General features: G+C 40.0%; 1 protein-coding gene across 9 annotated transcripts in view; it reads left to right on the top strand.

The window, feature by feature from the left end:
* LOC133554542 (rho GTPase-activating protein 4-like) overlaps positions 1-21,312 on the top strand; it is a 29,492-nt gene that overhangs the window by 3,001 nt on the left and 5,179 nt on the right. For 2 of the 9 annotated variants that reach the window (XM_061903450.1, XM_061903444.1), the window contains exons 2-12: positions 13,531-13,620; positions 13,881-14,052; positions 14,121-14,310; positions 14,384-14,446; positions 14,520-14,645; positions 14,720-14,848; positions 17,312-17,533; positions 20,586-20,687; positions 20,793-20,966; positions 21,091-21,175; positions 21,273-21,300. In XM_061903450.1, coding sequence (XP_061759434.1) covers positions 13,554-13,620; positions 13,881-14,052; positions 14,121-14,310; positions 14,384-14,446; positions 14,520-14,645; positions 14,720-14,848; positions 17,312-17,533; positions 20,586-20,687; positions 20,793-20,966; positions 21,091-21,175; positions 21,273-21,300 — 1,358 coding nt within the window. In that variant the 5' untranslated portion in view covers positions 13,531-13,553. Of the gene's footprint in view, positions 1-665; positions 999-1,109; positions 1,241-13,530; positions 13,621-13,859; positions 14,053-14,120; positions 14,311-14,383; positions 14,447-14,519; positions 14,646-14,719; positions 14,849-17,311; positions 17,534-20,585; positions 20,688-20,792; positions 20,967-21,090; positions 21,176-21,272; positions 21,301-21,312 lie in introns of those variants that run through there. The other 7 variants (XM_061903447.1, XM_061903449.1, XM_061903448.1 and 4 more) reach the window with 7 other exon arrangements.

Raw genomic sequence — 21,312 nt, 5'->3', positions numbered from 1 at the left:
TTGAGTAAACCCACACTGAGATACTATAGCTGAGAATCTTTGTCATTTTTAACTCTGGCGCCCTCTAGTGGAATAATGTAAAAGACGTGCAGAGCCACTTCCTCGTGGACATGTGAAAGACACGCAATGCTGCAAGTCTTCACCAAATAGACATATACACCAAAAAAACGATGATTGAAGAATTTGAGACCAATTGAAACCCTATGTGTCTCCCTGTGACATGTTTATTCTTTCCGATTTTGCAAGATAATCAATTTTCTCATTTAGAGGAAGGAAGTATGTCAGTGCGAAGAAGAAAAAAAAGAGCAAACTCATGGCACTGCTGACATTTCCAAAGATTGGCTGTCAGAAATGAAACAACTTCTGCATGCTGTAAAAAAGAAAGACCGTGTGCTGTATGCATGAGTGGTCCAACACAGTTCTCTTTTTAAAGCATGGCTTTAGGGTTGTTGGGGTTTTTTTTTAAGCTGCATCATGAGATGCCATGGAGGTCAGGGGGTTGCAGTCACAATAAACACATCATCATAAAGCATGATCTCACAATGCAAAGTGGCTTTGTGCATAGCAGTTAGCATGATAAGGTACCTGCAGCAGCTGCTTTCACTTACAAGCTGCTGCAGAGATGGCCACTAATCAGTGCAAGCAGCTGTGTGCGTGTGTGATTGGACTCTGATGGTTGTTTGCAAGTTCATTCAGTTGGGCTTATGAAGGACAGAGAAAAATATTTGACCCCCCCACTCCAAAAAAGCTCTATGTTGGCACACGGGCAGCCACCCCTTGAGTGCATGCAATTGTAAATAGGAAAGAGAAAGCAGAGGAGGGGGGGGGGAGTGAGTGAATGAGAGTGAGAAAGTCAGAGATGAGTTCCACTCCACCCACATCCACCCGTGTCCAATGTGAGGGGGAGGTGAGACACTTCTGGGCTGTGCAGTGTGCTCACTGGCATTATTGACTTGTTGCACTCACAGAAGAGAGTAGTCAAGCCGGCTCATCATCAGGTAGGACGTTCACTCACACCCCTTTTTTTTTTTTTTAAACCTTTGGCCTCCTCGTTAACTGTTTTGTGAAAGTACCTTCTTCTTGCTAATTATGGCTCTCGTGTTCTTATTGGTGTCATGTCCAGCCCGCAGGGCCACATATGTTCCTTTTACTTAAGAAGGTGTAGTCACACAAGCGGCACAAGGTGGTGATTCACTGCTGATCACACCAACAAAGAATGGCGCGGCTTCTACTGGAAATGGTGACATAAGATGGAAAACTGAGAAATGCTTTTGTTGTTTGTCCAAATTTAAGCAGTAGAGGATGTGAAGGAGATACTTTTGAGAATGGAGAAGTGCTGTGTGGTCCAGCAAGCAAAACCCACTCTTCCTCTTTTACGACAGTGGCTACAAAACAATCTTCCTTCATGTGACTGTTCTCATCTTTCTCTAGGGACTTAGTTGGTGTTCTGTCACATGGTTTAAATCCCATTTGCTGCTACACTCATGGTTGCCATTTCACACTGTACAGAGGGCAACGACCTATATTGTACAATAGTACCTCAACTAATCGGTTTTGTGACAAAACTATAACCTTAAAACTTGTATATTTAATCAACATCGGCCATTGAAATAAATTGAAATACATTTAGGTCCCCTCTACACTAAGGCCATGACTACACTAAGTCGTTTAACCCCTTAAACAAATAATTATTTAGCCCTGTTTCAGCCACACTAAACCAGCATTTAAGGTCCCCCTGCTCGGACAATTTTTTTACATGAGTAAGTCAGCAGTGTGATTCTTGAATCTCCAGCACTTAGCTTTGTATGGACTCATTGATCGTTTACAAAGTGAGTTCGGAGAGGAAGTGACGCCAGAAAGCCCACGCTCACACAGGAAGTGACGCCAGAAAGAGAACTCCACAGCCAGCTTCATAATAAAGCAGTTTCATAGCTCGAAGCTTCTCACTGGAAATATGGAGGCGAGTCATCCAGACATGCCCGTGTTTCTCCTTCTTCTACATGTACAGACACTTGTGGAATTCACACATGAATACATTAAAAGAAAGCAATTGGAGCTATTTGGGATACAACACTTCTCAGACAGCAATAGAACTTTCCAATGTCCGGGTCAGCTGTGATGCTACTTAGCGAAAAACCTTGTCCATTTGTCGAAGGAGAGACAATGAGAATGCGAGCTCCCGTGGATGTGATTTAAAAAAAAAAAAGGTGGCGTGTGGTTCGTATTACCTGGCCGTCGAGGAAAACAGCGACTGCATTTGGAGGGGCAAAGCAGACTGTATCAGTTATTGTCCGCCATGTATGTCGCGGACTCAACGTCTAGGTCCAGAGTATATAAAGTCAGCAAAAAGGAATGGACAATGAAGGTGAAGGCAAAAGAGTGAGGAGACTCTAGACCAAATATATCCAGATCCCTAGATTGATTAATGTTAAATGTTATTTATCACATTGTTCACGTGTCTAATATAAAGATTTGATTAATTTATGATGGCTCAGGTGTGATTCACTACAATAGGGCCCCACAGCACACTGGATTCTAGTTCATTGAAATACTACAACACTGGATATGGTTCAGATAAGTAAAATTTAAGAACTTGCATACAAAGCAACACTGGAGATGACTATGACATGCAAATTTTCTGTGTATGCGTATTAGGTCACATTGCGCCGGCGGACCAAGGGGACCGGTGGCATTGTTGTGTGTGGACACGGATAAAGTTAGGTGTGATTTACCCTGGATAATCTTATCCGGTTTAGTGTAAACAGGGCCTAAGGTTATCCAGGGTAAATCCCACACACACATTGGTCGTTTAAGACCCCCTCCCCACCTCCGTCAGCCGACGCAACACAACCTAATACGTACAGAATGTGCGGAAAATGCGCACGTCACAGCCATCTCCAGTGTTGCTTTGTGTGCAAGTTCATAAATTTGACTGATCTGAACAATATCCAGTGTTGTTGTATTTCAATTAACTAGAATCCAGTGTGCTGTGGGGCCCTATTGTAGTGAATCACACCTGAGCAATCTTAAATTAATCAAATCTTTATTGGACACATGATAAGTACACAATGTGACAAAGAACATTTTACAACAATCAAACTTGGGAACTAGATATCTGATCGGGACACTACTCGCTCTTTTGCCTTCACCTTCATTGTCCATTCCTTTTTGGGGACTTTATACAGGTGCTGTTCATATTATTAGAATATCATGAAAAAGTTGATTTATTTCAGTAATTATATTCAGAACGTGAAACTTACATATGATATCAATTCATTACACACATAGTGATATATTTGAAATGTTTATTTCTTGAAATGTTGATGATTAGTACTGACAATTACTGAAAATCCCAAATTCAATTAGAATATTAGTTACGACTAGTACCAAAAAATATTTTTTAGAAATGTGGGCCAACTGAAAAGTATGAACATGGAAAGTTTCAGCATGTACGGCAATCAATACTTGGTTGCAGCTCCTTTTGCCTGAATTGCTGCAGCAATACGGCGTGGCATGGAGTCGACCAGTCGGTTGCACTCCTCAGGTGTTATGAGAGCCCAGGTTGCTTTAATTGTGGCCTTCAGCTCTTCAGCGTTGTTGGGTCTGGCGTCTCGCATCTTCCGCTTCACAATACTCCATAGGTTTTCTATGGGGTTAAGGTCAGGTGAGTTTGCAGGCCAATCAAGAACAGGGATACCACGGTCCTTAAACCAGGTACTGGTAGATTGGGCACTGTGTGCAGGTGCCAAGTCATGTTGGAAAATGAAATCTTCACCTCCATAAAATTGGTCCGCGGCAGGCAGCATAAAGTGTTCTAAAACTTCCTGGCAGACTGCTGCATTGACCCTAGACCTCAGGAAACACAGTGGACCAACACCAGCAGATGACATGGCACCCCAGACCATTACCGATTGTGGAAATTTGACACTGGACTTCAGGCAACGTGTATTCTGTGCCTCTCCTGTCTTCCTCCAGACTCTGGGACCTTGATTTCCAAAGGAGATGCAAAATTGACTTTCATCTGAAAACATAACTTTGGACCACTCAGCAGCAGTCCAGTCCTTTTTGTCTTGAGCCCAGGCGAGACGCTTTTGACGTTGTCTCTTATTCAAGAGTGGCTTTACACAAGGAATGTGACAGCTGAAGCCCATATCTTGCATACGTCGGTGCGTGGTGGTTCTTGAAGCACTGAATCCAGCTGCAGTCCACTCTTTGTGGATCTCCCCCACATTTTTGAATCTGTTTTGTTTGACAATCCTCTTCAGGGCGCGGTTATCCCTCTTGCTTGTACACTTTTTTCTACCACATCGTTGTCTTCCCTTCGCCTCTCTATTAATGTGCTTGGACACAGAGCTCTGGGAACATCCAACCTCTTTGGCAATGACCTTTTGTGTCTTGCACTCCTTCTTTAAAGTATCAATGGTCATCTTTTGGACAGTTGTCAAGTCAGCAGTCTTCCCCATGATTGTGTGTCATACAGAATCAAAACGAGAAACCATTTAAAGTTTTTTCCAGGTGTTTTGAAATAGTTAGCTAATTAGAGTGTGGCACCAGGTGTCTTCAATATCTGACCTTTTCACCATATTCTAATTTTCTGAGATGTTGAATTTAGGATTTTCATTGGTTGTCAGCTATAATCATCTCCTTTTTGGCAAAAAAACACTTGAAATGTATCAGTCTGTTTGGAATGAATGTATACATTCTACAAGTTTGACTTTCTAAATGGAATTAATGAAATAAATCAACGTTTTCATGATATTCTAATAATATGACCAGCCCCTGTATACTCTGGACCTAGACAATGAGTCCGGGACATACATGGCGGACAAAAACTGATAAAGTCTGCTTTGCCAGTCCAAATGCATTTGCTGTTTTACCTCAATGGCCAGGTAATACAAAGCACACACTACCTTTTTTTTTTTTTCGTCACATCCACGGGAGCTCGCATTCTCGTTGACTCTCCTCCGACAAATGGACAAAGTTTTTCGCAAAGTAGAATCACAACTGACCTCGATATTTGAAAGTTCTCTTGTCGTCTGAGGAATGTTTTATCCGAAATAGCTGCAATATCTTTCTCTTAAGGTATTCATGTGTGATTTCCACAAATGTCTGTACAGACGGAAATAGTAATGGACGACTCGCCTTCATATTTCCAGTGGTTTGCTCTGAGCTACGAAACTGCTTTATTATGGAGCGTTCTTTCTGACGTCATTTCCTATGTGGCGCGCGGTTTTTCTGACGTCACTTCTTCTCCAAACTCAGTTTGTAAATGATCAATGAGTCCATACAAATCAAAGAGCCGGATATTCAAGAAATACACGGCTGACTTTCCCGTGTTAAAAAATTATCCAAGGAGGGGGACCATGAACTATAGTTTAGTGCAGTGGTTCTCAACCTTTTTTCAGTGATGTACCCCCTGTGAACATGTTTTTAATTCAAGTAACCCCTAATCAGAGCAAAGTATTTTTGGTTGAAAAAAAGAGATAAAGAAGTAAAATACAGCACCGCCATCAGTTTCTGATTTTTTAAATTGTATAACAGTGCAAAATTTTGCTAATTTGCAATGGTCTTTCTTGAACTATTTGGAAAAAAAGATATAAAAATAACTAAAAACTTGTTGAAATATAAACAAGTGATTCAATTATAAATAAAGATTTTTACACATAGAAGTAATCATCAACTTAAAGTGCCCTCTTAGGGGATTATAAAAGAGATCCATCTGGATTCATGAACTTAATTCTAAACATTTCTTCACAAAAAAAGAAATATTTAACATCAATATTTATGGAACATCTCCACAAAAAAAATCTAGCTGTCAACACTGAATGTTGCATTGTTGCATTTGTTTTCACAGTTTATGAACTTACATTCATATTTTGTTGAAGTATTATTCAATAAATATATTTATAAAGAATGTTTGAATTGTTGCTATTTTTAGAATATTTAAAAAAAAAATCACACGTACCCCTTGGCATACCTTCAAGTAGGGCTGGGCGATATGGCCTTTTTTAAATATCGCAATATTTTTAGGCCATATCGCGATATACGATATATATGTCGGTATTTTGCCTTAGCCTTGAATGAACTCTTGATACATCAAATCACAGCAGGATTATTATTCTGTGTGTCTGCATTAAAACATTCTTGTTCATACTGCATTTTGTATATGCTCATTTCAAACTTTCATGCAGAGAGGGAAATCACAACTAAGTCAATTTACCAAAACCTATTTATTAAAGTTATTAGCAGGTGACTTTTCAAATGATGCTACAAATTAGCAGTAATGCTACTTTTGGTAGCAACGCTTGTGCCCCACACTTGACAAATTAAAGTTGTCTATTCGACATATTCCCACTTGAAGCCGAACCACCGCCAGATGATGGACCCTGTGCTGTTTTTCTTGGGAATTAATTCTTCCTTCATTTGTTACCAGATTTGCATCTTCTTTCGCACCTTCACAACACTCTGCTAGCATCACGGCTAACGTTAGACACGCTGCTACTTTTCTGCTGGGCGAGGGCGTATACGTATGTGACGTATGACGTTACAGTATGTGACGTGTGTAGGAACCTGCGCTTACACTCTGTGAGGAGGAGATACAAGAAGGAGTGGGAAGAGCCTGTAGTGAAATGCCCGCAACTAAAAGCAACTGCGTGAGAACGTATACTCGAATATTACGATATAGTCATTTTCTATATCGCACAGAGACAAACCCGCGATATATCGCCCAGCCCTACCTTCAAGTACCCCCAGGGGTACGCGTACCCCCATTTGAGAACCACTGGTTTAGTGCATACTTGCCAACCCTGAGACCTCTAAATTCGGGAGATGGGGGGTGGTAGCGTCCTGGAAGAGTAAGTGCTGCAAGGGTTATTTGTTCTGTTGTGTGTGTTGTGCTACGGTGCAGATGTTCTCCCGAAATGTTTGTCATTCTTGTTTGGTGTGGGTTCACAGTGTGGCGCATATTTGTAACAGTGTTAAAGCTGCTTATACGGCCAGTCTCAGTGTGACCTGTATGGCTGTTGATCGAGTATGCCTTGCATTCACTTATGAGTGTCGCATATATTATGTGACTGGGCCACACACCGTTTGTACGGACGAAAAAGCGGACTTGACGACAGGTTGTAGAAGACGCCAAAGGCAGTGCCTTTAAGGCATGCCCCCAATACTGTTGTCAGAGTGAAAATCGGGAGAATGTTTGCCCCGGGAGATTTTCGGGAGGGGCACTGAAATTCGTGGGGGTTGGCAAGTATGGTTTAGTGTGGCTGAATTGGGGCGTAGGCTAAATAATTATTTGTTTAAGGGGTTATCCGGCTTAGTGTAGACATAGCCTCAGTCTGTGCTTGTACTACTCCACAACAGCACAATTTTACAATGAAACAAGCCTATCAAAAAAAAACAACTTTTAGATGTATGTTATCAAAAGAATACAATAAATTGTGCTCTACTTCAGTAGTTTAAAAAAGTAATTCGGGCTGCATAATTTTGAGAAAAAGCGTAATTATAATTGTTGTCTCCTAAATTGCGATTCCATTTGCGACTTTTATATTTTATACGCAAAAATGTATAAAACTGCTAAAATAACGAGTGAAGGACGTGTCACGTTTAGACTGTCAAACATATCCTTGTATCAAAGTGGCACTCATTAGAACAATATGCAATAATCTACCTTCAAAAGTACCGTATTTGGCTTTAATTAGGCAGACTCAGTGTTTTTGTCTCGTCCTCTTCCGGGCCATAGAATATGTGTGAGCAAAATGTAAAACAGTTAAGCTTGCACCAAAGGCTGCAATCATAAATGAGTCTTTCAGCACACACAATGTTGATATCTATAGTTATATTTTGATAGGTTAGAGATGTGAATGATTGTCTATATGTGCCCAGTGGATGGCCATGTTAATTTGAGTTAACCTGTCAGAATCAGAAATACTTTAAGCCCACAGGGGAAATTAACATTTTCAGCACAATACCATTCAAGATCAGACAAAAATTATAGGGAGACAGAACAGGATCGCTGACTGGTCTGCCAACTTCCGGCGACCCTTACAAAATAGGTGAAAAAACAGGTAAACAAGTGGGGACGGGGGTCCATTGTACGTTAATATTAAGCTAGCGGAATTAGAGCGCAACCTCCATCCTGCATAATTGCATTGCTTTTTTTCAGTTTATTCCTAATTATATTATTAATCTAACATGATTCCTACATGTATGTGCACCTCATTTGTATATATAATGGACCAATTTTAGTGTGGTTAGTTTTAAAGTGACTTCATTGTGAAGAATATCAACAAAACACCTAATGCTATTTATAAAAAAAAAAAAAAAATCTAACTCAAAAGACTGGTTACACATTTGGGGTGGTATAGCTCGGTTGGTAGAGCGGCCGTGCCAGCAACTTCAGAGTTGTAGGTCCGATCCCCGCTTTCGTCAGGAACCCTCAGGTTGCTGGCGCAGCCGCTCTCCCAACTGCGCCACGCCGTTCCCCCTATGTATTTATTACAGTGGTTCTCAACCTGGATTCGATCGAACCCTAGGGGTTCAGTGAGTCAGCCTCAGGGTTTCAACGGATCCTCCGCCGCGGAGGTCATGACACACCCGACCCATTGTGTAAATAAAAACTTCTCCCTATCGACGTATTATGGATACCCCCAAACGATGTTCCCGCAGTATAGCATGGTTGGTAGAGTGGCTGTGCCAGCAACTTGAGGGTTCCAGGTTCGATCCCTGCTTCCGCAATCCTCGTCACTGCCGTTGTCCTTGGGCAAGACACTTCACCCACCTGCTCCCAGTGCCACCCACACTGGTTTAAATGTAACTTAGATATTGGGTACCACTATGTAAAGCGCTTTGAGTCACTTGAGAAAAGCGCTTTATAAATATACTTCACTTCACATTTGACAAACTAAATTGTAACATTAGGCTGGGCATAACAAAGTGTAGCCTTTGTTTTGTTTTACACTAAGCAAACATTGAAACTGCATTGAACAAAGAGAGCACAATCTACCAAGTCAAATTCCTTGTGCTAAAGCTTATTGTGATTCTGTTTCTGATGGTGTGAGAAAAAAAGTAAACATTAATAGTATTAACTAATAAAACTGTATTTTAAATATATTTAAAACATTTGTTTAGCCTTTTTAAAGTCCATATGCATCCTTACAAATCAAAATCACCATGTCACATATGATGTCATATTGACAACGCAATTAACAATGGCTTCAGTGTCTCTCAAGAGGCATACGAGTCATTCTTAGAAGAGAGACGCTTAAAACGGGAAGCAGTTTGTCGCATGCGACAGGAACGGCCGTAGTAGTATTGACCACGCCCCCACCGCCACATATATAGTGGCAATCTACGGGAAACCCTGATATATACATTATATTTGACCATCCATCGAAATGATCAGAAACAGGTGTCCTAATTACTTGTCCCGGCTACAGGTGTATAAAATCAAGCATGTAGACATGGAGACTGTTTCTACAAACATTGTGAAAGAATGGTCCGCTCTCAGGAGCTCAGTGCTTTCCAGCGTGGAACTGTCATTGGATGCCACCTGTGCGACAAATCCAGTTGTGAAATTTCCTCGCTCCTAAATATTACAAAGTCAACAGTCGGATTTATTATAAGAAAATGGAAGAATTTGGGAACAACAGCAACTCGGCTTTGAAGTGGTAGGCCACATAAACTGACAAAAACAGCGTGGTGCAGTGGTAAAGTGGCCGTGCGCAACCCGAGGGTCCCTGGTTCAATCCCCACCTAGTACCAACCTCGTCACGTCCGTTGTGTCCTGAGCAAGACACTTTATCCTTGCTCCTGATGGGTGCTGGTTAGCGCCTTGCGTGGCAGCTCCCTCCATCAGTGTGTGTGAATGTGTAAATGTGGAAGTAGTGTCAAAGCGCTTTGACTACCTTGAAGGTAGAAAAGTGCTATACAAGTACAACCCATTAATCATTTAAGGAGGGGTCAGCGGATGCTGAAGCACATAGTGCAAAGAGGTCGCCGACTTTCTGCACAGTCAGTTGCTACAGAGCTCCAAACTTCATGTGACCTTCCAATTAGGCCACATACAGTACGAAGAGAGCTTCATGGATTGAGTTTCCGTGGCCGAGCAGCTGCATTTCATCGAAACATCAGTCCAATGCAAAGTGCCGGACGAAGTGTTGTAAAGCACGTCGCCACAGGACTCTAGAGCAGTGGTGACGCATTCTGGAGTGATGAATCACATTTTTCCATCCAGCAATCTGATGGATGAGTCAGAATTTGGAGGTTGCCAGGAGAATGCTACATTGTGAACTGCATTGTGCCGAGTGTGAAATTTGGTGGAGGAGGAATTATGGTGTGGGGTTGTTTTTCAGGAGTTGGGCTTGGCCACTTAGTTCCAGTGAAAGAAACTCTGAATGCTCCAGAATACCAAAACATTTTGGACAATTCCATGCTCCCAACCTTGTGGGAACAGTTTTGAGCGGGCCCCTTCCTCTTCCAACATAACTCTGCACCAGTGCACAAAGGTCCATAAAGACATGGATGACAGACGAAGTGTGCAGATATTAAGAAGACATTGGTCGCTTTTAGGTAGAGAAAGTTAAATTGGAGCAGCAGCACCAAGTAAGTGTGACGTCATGCTTGGTGCAGCTCGCCTCTTTCGTCAGGGACATCAAGGGACAGAAGTAAAGTCTCTAAACACAACTACATTTTATAATGGTATCAGTAAAAGATGTTAGATTTATTGCTAGTTGTTTTTATACCGGTATTATTGTAGTACAATGATACTAATGAGTAATATTCTGTACTATAACGTCTCTAAAAAGTACTGTTCCCCTGTCGTTGTCACATCATGACATTGCTGGTTTACAAACAGATGAGCATGTTTGGCAGCCCACAATCACGGAGTATTTACGAGCAGACAATGTGTGTACACAGAAAAGGGAGAACAGACGCTTAAAAACTCACGATAAAGGTGACGTTATAACACAGAAATACCTTCAGGATGAGGTGCCTTAAGACATGGCTAGCGAGCTAGCGGCTAAAGTCCATTGGCAGTCGGCAGTGTTTTAGCTACTTCTAAATCACTAATCCTCGCCTTCATGGCGACAAATAAAGTAAGTTTCTTACAAGTATCATCGCTGCAGGACGAGGAATAGCTAAACATGTTTCACTACACACTGTAGCTCACCAGCTTCAAAATGTAAACAAACGCCATTGGTGGATCTACACCTAACATCCACTGTAATGATACCAAGTAAAAGTGTATTTACCCGATACTACTATGATTACATCGTTATTTTTTGCCATAACATCTTCTTTAGTTTTTTATTAATATATATTATGTTCATAAACTCAGGAAATATGTCCAAGGACACATGAGGACTTTGAATATGACCAATGTATGATCCTGTAACGACTTGGTATCGGATTGATACCCAAATCTTTGGTATCGTCCAAAACTAATGTGAAAGTATCAAAAAACAGAAGAATAAATGATTATTATATTTTATCAGAAGTTTAGACAGAACATGTTAAAAGAGAAAGTAAGCAGATATTAACAAATGAACAAGTAAATATTTTCTACCGCTTGTCCCTATTAATTTTGACAAAATAATAGAATGGAAAATTACAAAACTTGTTAATGCATATGTTAGCAGACTAAATGAGGAGCCTTTGTTTGTATACTTACCACTAAAAGACAAGTTGTCTTGTATGTTCACTATTTTATTTAAGGACAAACTTGCAATAGGAAAAATGTTTAATGTACCTTACGATTTTTTGTTAAAAAGAAAAGAGTGATAAAAACCCACCTGAGCCTCTTGCGGTTACGTTATCGCACTAATCAAACTCTTGATGTCGATTGGATGCCAATAAATCTCATCCCAAGAAGTAATCTAATATTAATGTACAGCATTTACTAGGAGTCTCCTATTCAGTTTTTTCACTTCTTATACTTAACTGATATTGGAGCCTTCAGCATTGACAAATACCGATATAGATCCTATACAATATCGGCATGAATTGTACACACTTTTATTACTTTATAGTGTGGAATATTTAAAAAATGCTTGATCAAGTGAAATTTCTTAGAATAATGGTAGTTATGATTATGGGTATTACTAACCATCTGGAATTAACTTATACTATTTTTAGGTAGCCATGTGTGGTAATCAAAGCTGTGTGTTGCCAGGATGTTACTTATGTAGCAAACATGGCGCTGTCAAGCCAAATTTCTTCCCCCCTACAAAAACCTCCCCCCCCCCCATTTACTTCCGGGGTCATGATTAATACAGACGTTTTGTTAACGCTATATTATAAAAAATATAAATGTTTTGTTAACGCTATATTATAAAAAATGATTAAAAAATAAATAAAAAATTACAAACACAAGCTATGGGAAGACTCATTTACTTCCAGGGTCACGTTTCCTCACGTTTCCTCTTACGTCATCCCATAGCTTTTTTTTTAATATAGCGTTAAGAAAACAACTGTTTTTATAATATAACGTTATATTTTTTATAATGTAGCGTTAACAAAACGTCTGTATTAATCATGACCCCGGAAGTAAATGGGGGTGAGGGGGTTTGTAGGGGGGAAGAAATTTGGCGTGACAGCGCCCTATGCATGTGAGGGGCTTTTGACCAATCGGGGAAAGTATGGCCAGAGGAATTCCTAACAGATGGGTCTGAAGCCCCTCACGTGACTACAGGGCAACATGTTTACTACCAACTTTGAAACCTAGTAAGCCATACTCTTTATACGTGTCTTACATATCACGTAGACCAGTGGTCCCCAACCTTTTTGTAGCTGCGGACCGGTCAATGCTTGATAATTTGTCCCGAGGGGTGGTATTTTTTTTGTTTTGTTTTGTTTTGTTTTTTGTCATGAAAAAAATAGTTTTTTTTGGGTTGGCGCACTAATTGTAAGTGTATCTTGTGTTTTTTTATGTTGATTTAATAAATAAAATTAAATAATAAATTATTTTGTGGCCCGGAATCCAAAAGGTCGCGGCCCGGTGGTTGGGGACCACTGACGTAGACCACAAGGAAGGATTAAAATCATCATACAACCCCTTTTTAAAAAAAAAATTAAAAAAAATTGGGTCGTCTAATCTCAATACAGTATGGAAAACTGCTTGAAAGGGGATCATGCTCTGCTTCAAATTGTCATAGGACATGTTTGAATTAATATTTTCCTCACTGAACCTCAGTTCTTCAATGTCAGCAACTCTTATGCACCCCCGGTTTGGAGACAAGTACAGTTGCACTAAAAGGGTCTTACTACCTTCTGTAGAAAACATCCACACAAAACTTTGCACCATGTGGTTGACCTTATTTTTAGGCGAGCTGAGGTGCTGCCAAGATCTATTTTTGTCCTTTGTGCTACTCTGCAGCATGACCGAAACACATGTTAAATGGCTTTCTAATGTTGTGTGCTGTTCAAGAGAAGGCAGACCAACTGCATTGACGTGGGGAAAAGAGGATTCTAATATTGTCTACTTAAGATTACAATATCCTGCTTGCATAAACCAGTCACTTTATTCAACAGAACTCCACCCGGTTGGAGCAACCATGGCTTCCCATGTGAGGCTCAGGAAGGACAAGGTTGGCGTGGTGGACTACGACACTCAAATTAAAGGTAAACATGTTCTTTTGTGTATGCTCAGGGCATTTTATCATCACAATTCTTCCAAGATGGAGGATCTGACAAATCTACTGTAAGTCTGAACATGAATTGATGAAGCCTGCACGGATGAGCGGCCAAACATCTTCAAAGACAAACGGAACAGTCCAGTTGCGATTGATTGAATGCCCTCAGAATACAATTACCTGGATGAATGAGAACATCCATAGACTGTTTTTTATGCTTTGCTTTAGCACTCATTGTCCTCATTTTAGAGGTGCGGTGTCAGCTTGTGGACCAACTGAAAGTGCTGGACTTGCAGCTGGAGCAGAAGAGCCAGCAGCTGCAAGATCTAGCAGACTACCTGCGGCGGCGGGGTGAGATTGAAAGCGAGTATTCCCGGTCTTTGGAAAAACTGGCTGAAAGGTTCACCAACAGGATTAAGAGGTGATTTAGGGTGATATGCATGTGCTTGCATGTCGGCGTTTCACGAATAAGACTTGTCTTCTTCTTAGGAAGGAGCCCGGCACTCACTCTGTGGCTCAGGTCTGGTTGGCTTTACTGTCCCACACTCGCCAAGAGAGTAAGGACCACAACGGGCTCAGTGAGAGCTGCAGCAGCTTTCTCGTCCAACCCCTCACACACTGCCTTGAGTACACCCAGCGACTTGCCAAAAAGGTAATGAAGCAAGCATCAAACCACAAAGTATCTGCAACCACATTTCTAACTGTCATTTCGACCTCCTGACATAAACATGAACTCCGTTTGACGTACGCAGAGCAAAGAGGTCTGCACTCAGCTTCAAGACGGACTGCTCAAGGTTACAACAGAGCTTCAGACCGTAAGTGACAAACCCAACCGGTTTTCTGACTAAATAAACGGGCGTAATGACTCATGTGCCTCTGCCTGGGCAGGCATGGCGGACGTACTACCAATACCACGCTGACTACGTGTGTGCAGAGGGGAAGTTGAAGGACGCTGAGAAACAGGAGGAAAAGCAGAAGCAGAACGCCAAAAAACTGGAAAGACTGATTGAGAAGGTTATACTCTACAACATGTTTCTGGGTGGGTTTGAATGAAGGCTCACACAGTTGTTTGGTTTACGTGCTTACAGAGGCAAGGAAAAGTCCAGGATATTTACCTGAAGTGCAGCAAGGCTAGGAATGATTACCTGCTAAACATTGCAGCAGCCAACACTTCCATGAACAAGTACTACCTCCAAGACCTCTCTACTCTCATTGATGTGAGTTATTAAGAGACACACTTACCACTGGAGGCTCTGTGTGGCCCTAAACAAGATTTTTTTGTGGCCCTGTTTTGGTGTTTAATATTACTTCCCATCTTAACTTCGTAGTTAAGTTTAATAGCAGCCCACAGACCAAGAGCGGATTATAGTTAAATACATTTTGGCAATCCCATTAGAAAGAACACTTTACTACAACTACAGTTTATGAAATCCCAGAAGAAATTGCGTGTGAATGCCCCAATAATTGCTGAAGTTGAAATTAAAAGCTGAATGACTGCAGATTCAAATTAGAAACAAGTTTGAATAAACAGTTGGAATAATTTGAAAATTGAGGAACTGAAGCTTAACTGAAATGCGAGTGGGACGTAGAATGAATGTTAGAAATGTTTTAATTGTGAAATTATTTAAATCTTAAAGATCAGAAACTGTAATGAAACATGAATATAGAAATTATAAATGTATGTCATAATAGTTTGAATGAAACTGATAGACTCAAAGATGTAAAATTGCCCCAAAATTTATTCTTTTGGTCCTTTCCTGGATTCAAACACACATTACTCAGGTTATAAGCACGGGTATTATCCTCTCAGCCAGATTGCCTTGTTGTTAAAGTATTGTTCAACTTTGAATGTTAAAGAGAGCGATTTAGCCGTTGAAAGTGACATCGAATTGCCAAGAATTATTTGTGGCAACGATACAACTTTTTCAGCTAATTTTTAATATATAGCAACATTTAAAAAAAATAAAATGTTAGGAATGGTTATAAAATTGAAGAATGCTGGTTGAAATGGTTGTGGAATATAGAAGGAAAGATAGAAACAGTTGGATTGTGAAGTGTTGAATTGATTGATTACCCAGAATGTTTTGCTGCAACAGTACAATATTTTCAGAAAATTTTTGGGATGAATAACATATTTTTACGTAAATTGTTGCCTGATTGTATAGTATACTTGCAAACAAGCTATCGTTTGGGGAAAAAAAAAAAGTCAAAACCATAACTTACACTGGTACGTGTGATATAGAGGTTCTAGTCACAAATAACAAACTGTGCTCAAATTTGGTAGTAATCCAGTATTGCATGATCTGCCATTGCTGGATTTAAGTATTATTCCAATGTGAGGCTTTGCACAAAGTATGTTACACATTCGTAAAGTTGAATTTATAGTGCCTTCATAAATTAACATTAGTATTTTGCAAATAAATCCTTCTGAGAATTATTCACCGAAAAAGAAAGACTACTGTCAATGTTTAATCTTAATGCAATAGGTCAAAATGACATCACAATCCAGATAGCATTTCTACAAAAGCAGTGCTTTTTTGGTATGTTCAGACTAAATGTTTTTTACTCAAAAAAAATATTCTCTGATAATGTGGAATTTTTTCTTGTATTCAATGTTATTTTCAGGGGTAAAGGAAAAGGCAACCGTAAGTGAGAATGGTGGAATGTGTACCAATTGTCCATCCATTCTTTCATTTTATTGTCCAATATTTTAGAAAAGCATGAATACCGTAAAAGCTGGGAATGTTTTGGCTTTAATAGAGCGACTGTTTTTTTGTCCTCACTAAGACGCACATTTTAATGGTGGAACAGTTGAAATTAGTCAAAAGATGGGGAGAAGAAGCAGAAAAAAATGGGGGAAAATACTGGAAGATTAAGAATTACAGTAGAGGCGGTAAGTTATTTAAAAGATTCGTTGAAAGGGCACACGTGCTGAATGTTTTGACGTTCAAACAGGATCAATCCGATGTGGGACGGACAACCAAAGAAGAATAGTTTGGTGAAAAATGGTGTGGAATAACATGTGTGACTGCCCATTGGTGCGGAATAACATACATGTGAATGTTTATGGGCTTTGACACAATAAATAGATGAAAAGCATATGAGGGAATGCCTTTGGCCTTCACGCAATAAAGGGGCAAACGCAAAAATTACAGCACAACAAACACACAAAGAGCAACTTTCTATAAGCAAGTGGAAGTGTCTCCTGGGACTCAAGTGTCGAAACGCATAAAGTTCCATCCATCCATCCATTCTACCGCTTATTCCCTTTCGGGGTCGCAGGGGGCGCTGGCGCCTATCTCAGCTACAATCGGGCGGAAGGCTGGGTACACCCTGGACAAGTCGCCACCTCATCGCAGGGCCAACACAGATAGTTTTTACATAAAATGTTATATTTACAAAAAGGCTTACTACAGCTAAGGATTAATTTTGCTTCTGGTAAAGGTAGTTAAAACATTTAGTTGTAAGGTTAAAATGGGATTTGGAAGTGAATGCAAGGTGCAGCCCAGTTACTGTATATTGAGTTTGAGACATTCTAGTGATATGTAGTTATTTAAGTATTGTTAAATCCCAAATAAGAATATGGAAGCAATGATGAACCCCGTCTCACTTTCCCAAAATACAAACTGGCCTCAGGGTCCATTCATTGATGTTTTTAACAATGTCTGCTTCTCCCCCAGTGTACAGATGTCGGCTACCACCTGTCTCTGGGCAGAGTAATGCAAACCTATCTGTCCAGTCGGCGCCAGTTCCAGCAGAACCTGAGCTCAGGCCTGCAGAAACTGCAGGGCTCGGTGTCAGGATTGGACCAGCGTCAAGACAGAGACACTCTGCTGCAGGATCACCACAACACATTTTGTATGCCCCTTCGCTTCACTTACCAGCCACACGATGGCGACCAGGTGGGTGTCCCATAGCAGCATGGACAAGTCTGTCTTTTATGTGGAGGTTTAATGATTGCATTGTTTGGTTCTGTAGGTTATGGTATTAGTTTATTTTGAACTTGCATAAAATTACAACATGTCTGAAGAGTAGCACAGAGAAGCAAAGCTTATTTAATCCTACACCTTTTCCATTTCATAGCAATTTCCAACACATTCACTTGTTCACTTTCTGTGCTCACTCTGCAACACAAACAAATACTTTGAAATTATGATTGTGCCTGAATTTTGAGGTCACAAAGGCAGATTTTGAGCAGGGAAAAAAATACTTTGTTAGCACATACATGCTTGGAAAATAAAAAAAGATCAAATTAAATTCAATGAAAAATAAATTAGTTTGAGCGAATATAAATGTATTTTATGTTTAAAGTATCTAAAGGTTGGCTACTATCCATATTAACATGCAGTTATTACAGTACTGCTTTCCGCACAGGCAGACCGCTGTGCTCTTACGTCCTGTGTTCTCTCTCTCGTAGCCTCTCCACTCCGCACATCCAGTTTTTGTTTTGCAAGTTTTGACATTTGTGCTAAAAAAAGCACAAATGTAACGGCAATAAATCATACATTATGATTGACTATTTGGTCTCCAAATTGATCACTCGTTACATTGCAGACACAAAAATAACTCTTTACCACATTTTCTAAAACATTTCCCACTATTTTCAGGTTGAAATAACCAAATAAATTAAACAACTTATCTGTGGGGTCGTGTAGCACCAAGTTGATGTTGTTCTTCATACAAAGTTGTTGTTCTTCATTTAGGACTGCATTAGCCGTGAACTAATGCCTTAGGGATAATAGGTTGTAATCACTGACGTGACTTTTGAACTAAAGTAAACGAAGTGGTGAGCCACCAAACCAACATGGCGATTGTGCAGCAAACATAGTGAGAACAGAGTACGCAAGGGGCCTAGATCTTACCACTAAAAGCAGATACCAGGAAAAAATACAACTATACGATGGAATCTACCCCTATACGTTATCAAAGATTTGTCCAGTGATTTCAAGGATTATCCGTTGGTTGGGTTCCCGTGGCCTATATCTTCCTGCAAATACAAGCAAAACATCCAACTATGCAATGGAATAGATCTCTATACTTTAGCCCCCAAAAAAAGATTTCTCTATAGGGGATTATTCGTCGGTGGAGTTCCCAAACATATCAAACTATTGTGTGATACAAACATCATTCTATGTGACAAAACGGATGGAAACTTGTAAAAGCATGGAGGTCTACAACTTTTTTGTGTGTGGCTGGGTCATGGAAATTGGTATCAGGACTCTCCTGGATAAATATAAATTGTTTTTGCTCTGGTAAGGTTGCATTTCCTGATTTAACTTTGTGTCCACTGCCGTGTTTGTTGCCCGCGCCGTTTACGAGTATGTGTGTTTTTCCCCATCTTTATAAAAATATAGCTATAGATGTCAACATTGTAGTGCGGAAATCTTCTTTTATGATTGTTGCTTTTGGTAAAAGCTTAAATATTTTAGGTTTTGCTTACATTTGATTTATTTTATTTAGACTTGCCAAGTTGGTGCTTTCAGGAAAACTCGTAGCAAAAATGTGTTTCAAAAGATACAAATGTTATCAAGACAATACTTAAATGGGAACCACTAATCATTAAACATATATCTAACAAACCTTTAAAGGAGTGATCACTGAAAAGTCATGCATTCTTCGGCTCTGCTGCCTTGTACTGGAGTGTGTGGTACTTGTTGTCGTTTTTCATTAAATCTTACACTTTTTTGCCATTCTTGATTACCTCTCCGGGAACTCTGAAGCTATTTAAATGGTTCGTACTGCTGAAAACTACACAAACATAGGGCATATGTCTTCTAGTAAGGATAAATGGCACCAAGTGCCCATTGAGAACAGACGCTGACTTGACCACCGCGCGTATTCAATAAACCAGACGTCATGTCATTTTGAATTCAAGCAACTAGATCGCTTGTTACCTTATCCTGGAAGGATTCTCGCTAATGGAATCCTGTATGAGGACCAACAACAACTTGGTGCAGCACAACCACAGAGGTAAGCTGTTCTATTTATTTGGTTATTTAAACCTTTGTCGGTAACGTTTTATAAACATTTTTATAGATTTGTCCGCAAAGTAAAAAGTGATTTAATTGAAGACCAAACAGCCAAATAACAAACTGTGCTCAAATTTGGTAATAATCCAGTATATGTGTCCACTTCTCTGATTTGTTAACTTTTTGGCACAAACATAACGTTGTGTCAAAACTTGTGTAAGCGAAGAGGGGAAAGAAACTGAATGCGCAGATAGTTTGCGGAAACTAGAAAGCCAGTAAGGCAGCACAGTGGTCGGCCTGTGAAGAAATTTCTATTTATTGCACGTATGAATAATGGCAACCATGCAGACACATCACTCAAGCACCAAATACATTTATACAGTATTTGCTCAATTGAATTTTTTACTTGAGTTTATTTTTTTCCAAAAATAGCATGTAAAACAAATTTTCTATAACTCCATAATAAACCAGTAAATGGAGAAAAAACATTTTAGGTTGTATACTTGAGATGCTCAGTTTACATTTCTTACGCATAAAAATTTGATTTCAATGTCTACTCCGTCTGTTGAACCATCAAGAGAATATTAATTTATTTTATTTATATTCGATTTTGTGTGTTTTCAGGAAAAAAATTCAGTCGTATGGTCTGCAAATAATACTAACTTTAAGTCCTTTGTAACCTTACAAGTGTTGTTTTTATACAGATTAAACCTTGGTCACAGTATTGATCCTTTGGGTTTGCCACAAAATATATTTAATGCTGTAGAGGGGTGTTCGCCTAGCTTTACATATTGCTTCCAGTTGGTTAAGTAGCTTCTTGCCCAGTTCAATACTAACCCTCTAACGCCATACCAAATGAACATATTAAGGTTAATTGTGTAAAATGCTTTTGTTAGATCCATAAACACTGCAGCTTCACACTGTTTTCCATCTATATATACCCTATTGCATTTGTCATTTCTACCATTATTTCGATGAATTAAAGGTTTCTGAGATTAGCGCAGAAAATGAGATGAGGTGTGAGCTGGAGACCAGGTTCAAACAGATCCAAACCAGGCTGAGAGCCGTCACAGAGGAAACCCAGGAGGTAAAGTGTCATTTCATTTGTCCATTGTGGTCGAGGCTTATAAATAAAGTTGGTGGTTTTACCAAACAGTTTTACTCAACAAAATAAACCTGCCTTCTGTCACAGGTTAATAAGAGCATGTTAGCAGCCCAGTCCTCCCTGTTGGAGACAATCAGTGACGTAGATTTGGAGCCGAGCAGCGGCACATCGCAAGAGGAGAACACTGAGAGCCAGTCAGTTCGTCCCAATGTGGCCCGGCGCAGGGCCAACCAGCAGGAAATAGAAAATCTATACTTTACTGTGAGTTTAGACTACACTGACAGCCTGTAGACAAGGTTTTTGTTGTGGTTTGGGTCATTGGCGGTGATGGTCAAAACCGCAGCAACCGTTAATGAAAACAGACGACTGCCACTTTGTTTAACAGAGAGTAAAAGAGTTCCTTGTTGGAAGCTCTTTGGTATCCAAGCTGCAAGCCAAACATGACCTGCTTAAAGTGGCTGTGGAGAAAGGTATTGCTTATGCATTTTCTTGTGAACTAAACAAGACCGACATTGTGTTTTTTTAACTGACCTACTTCTAATATGTTTTCTATTCCCCCTTTCCTAGAGGAAGTCTCAAACAGGCATCAACCGAGGTAATATACACT

The sequence above is a fragment of the Nerophis ophidion genome, linkage group LG06, assembly GCF_033978795.1.
Source record: "Nerophis ophidion isolate RoL-2023_Sa linkage group LG06, RoL_Noph_v1.0, whole genome shotgun sequence".
Lineage (NCBI taxonomy): Eukaryota > Metazoa > Chordata > Actinopteri > Syngnathiformes > Syngnathidae > Nerophis > Nerophis ophidion.
The sequence above is the reverse complement of the archived record's forward strand: the minus strand, read 5'-3'. Positions and strand labels throughout refer to the sequence as shown.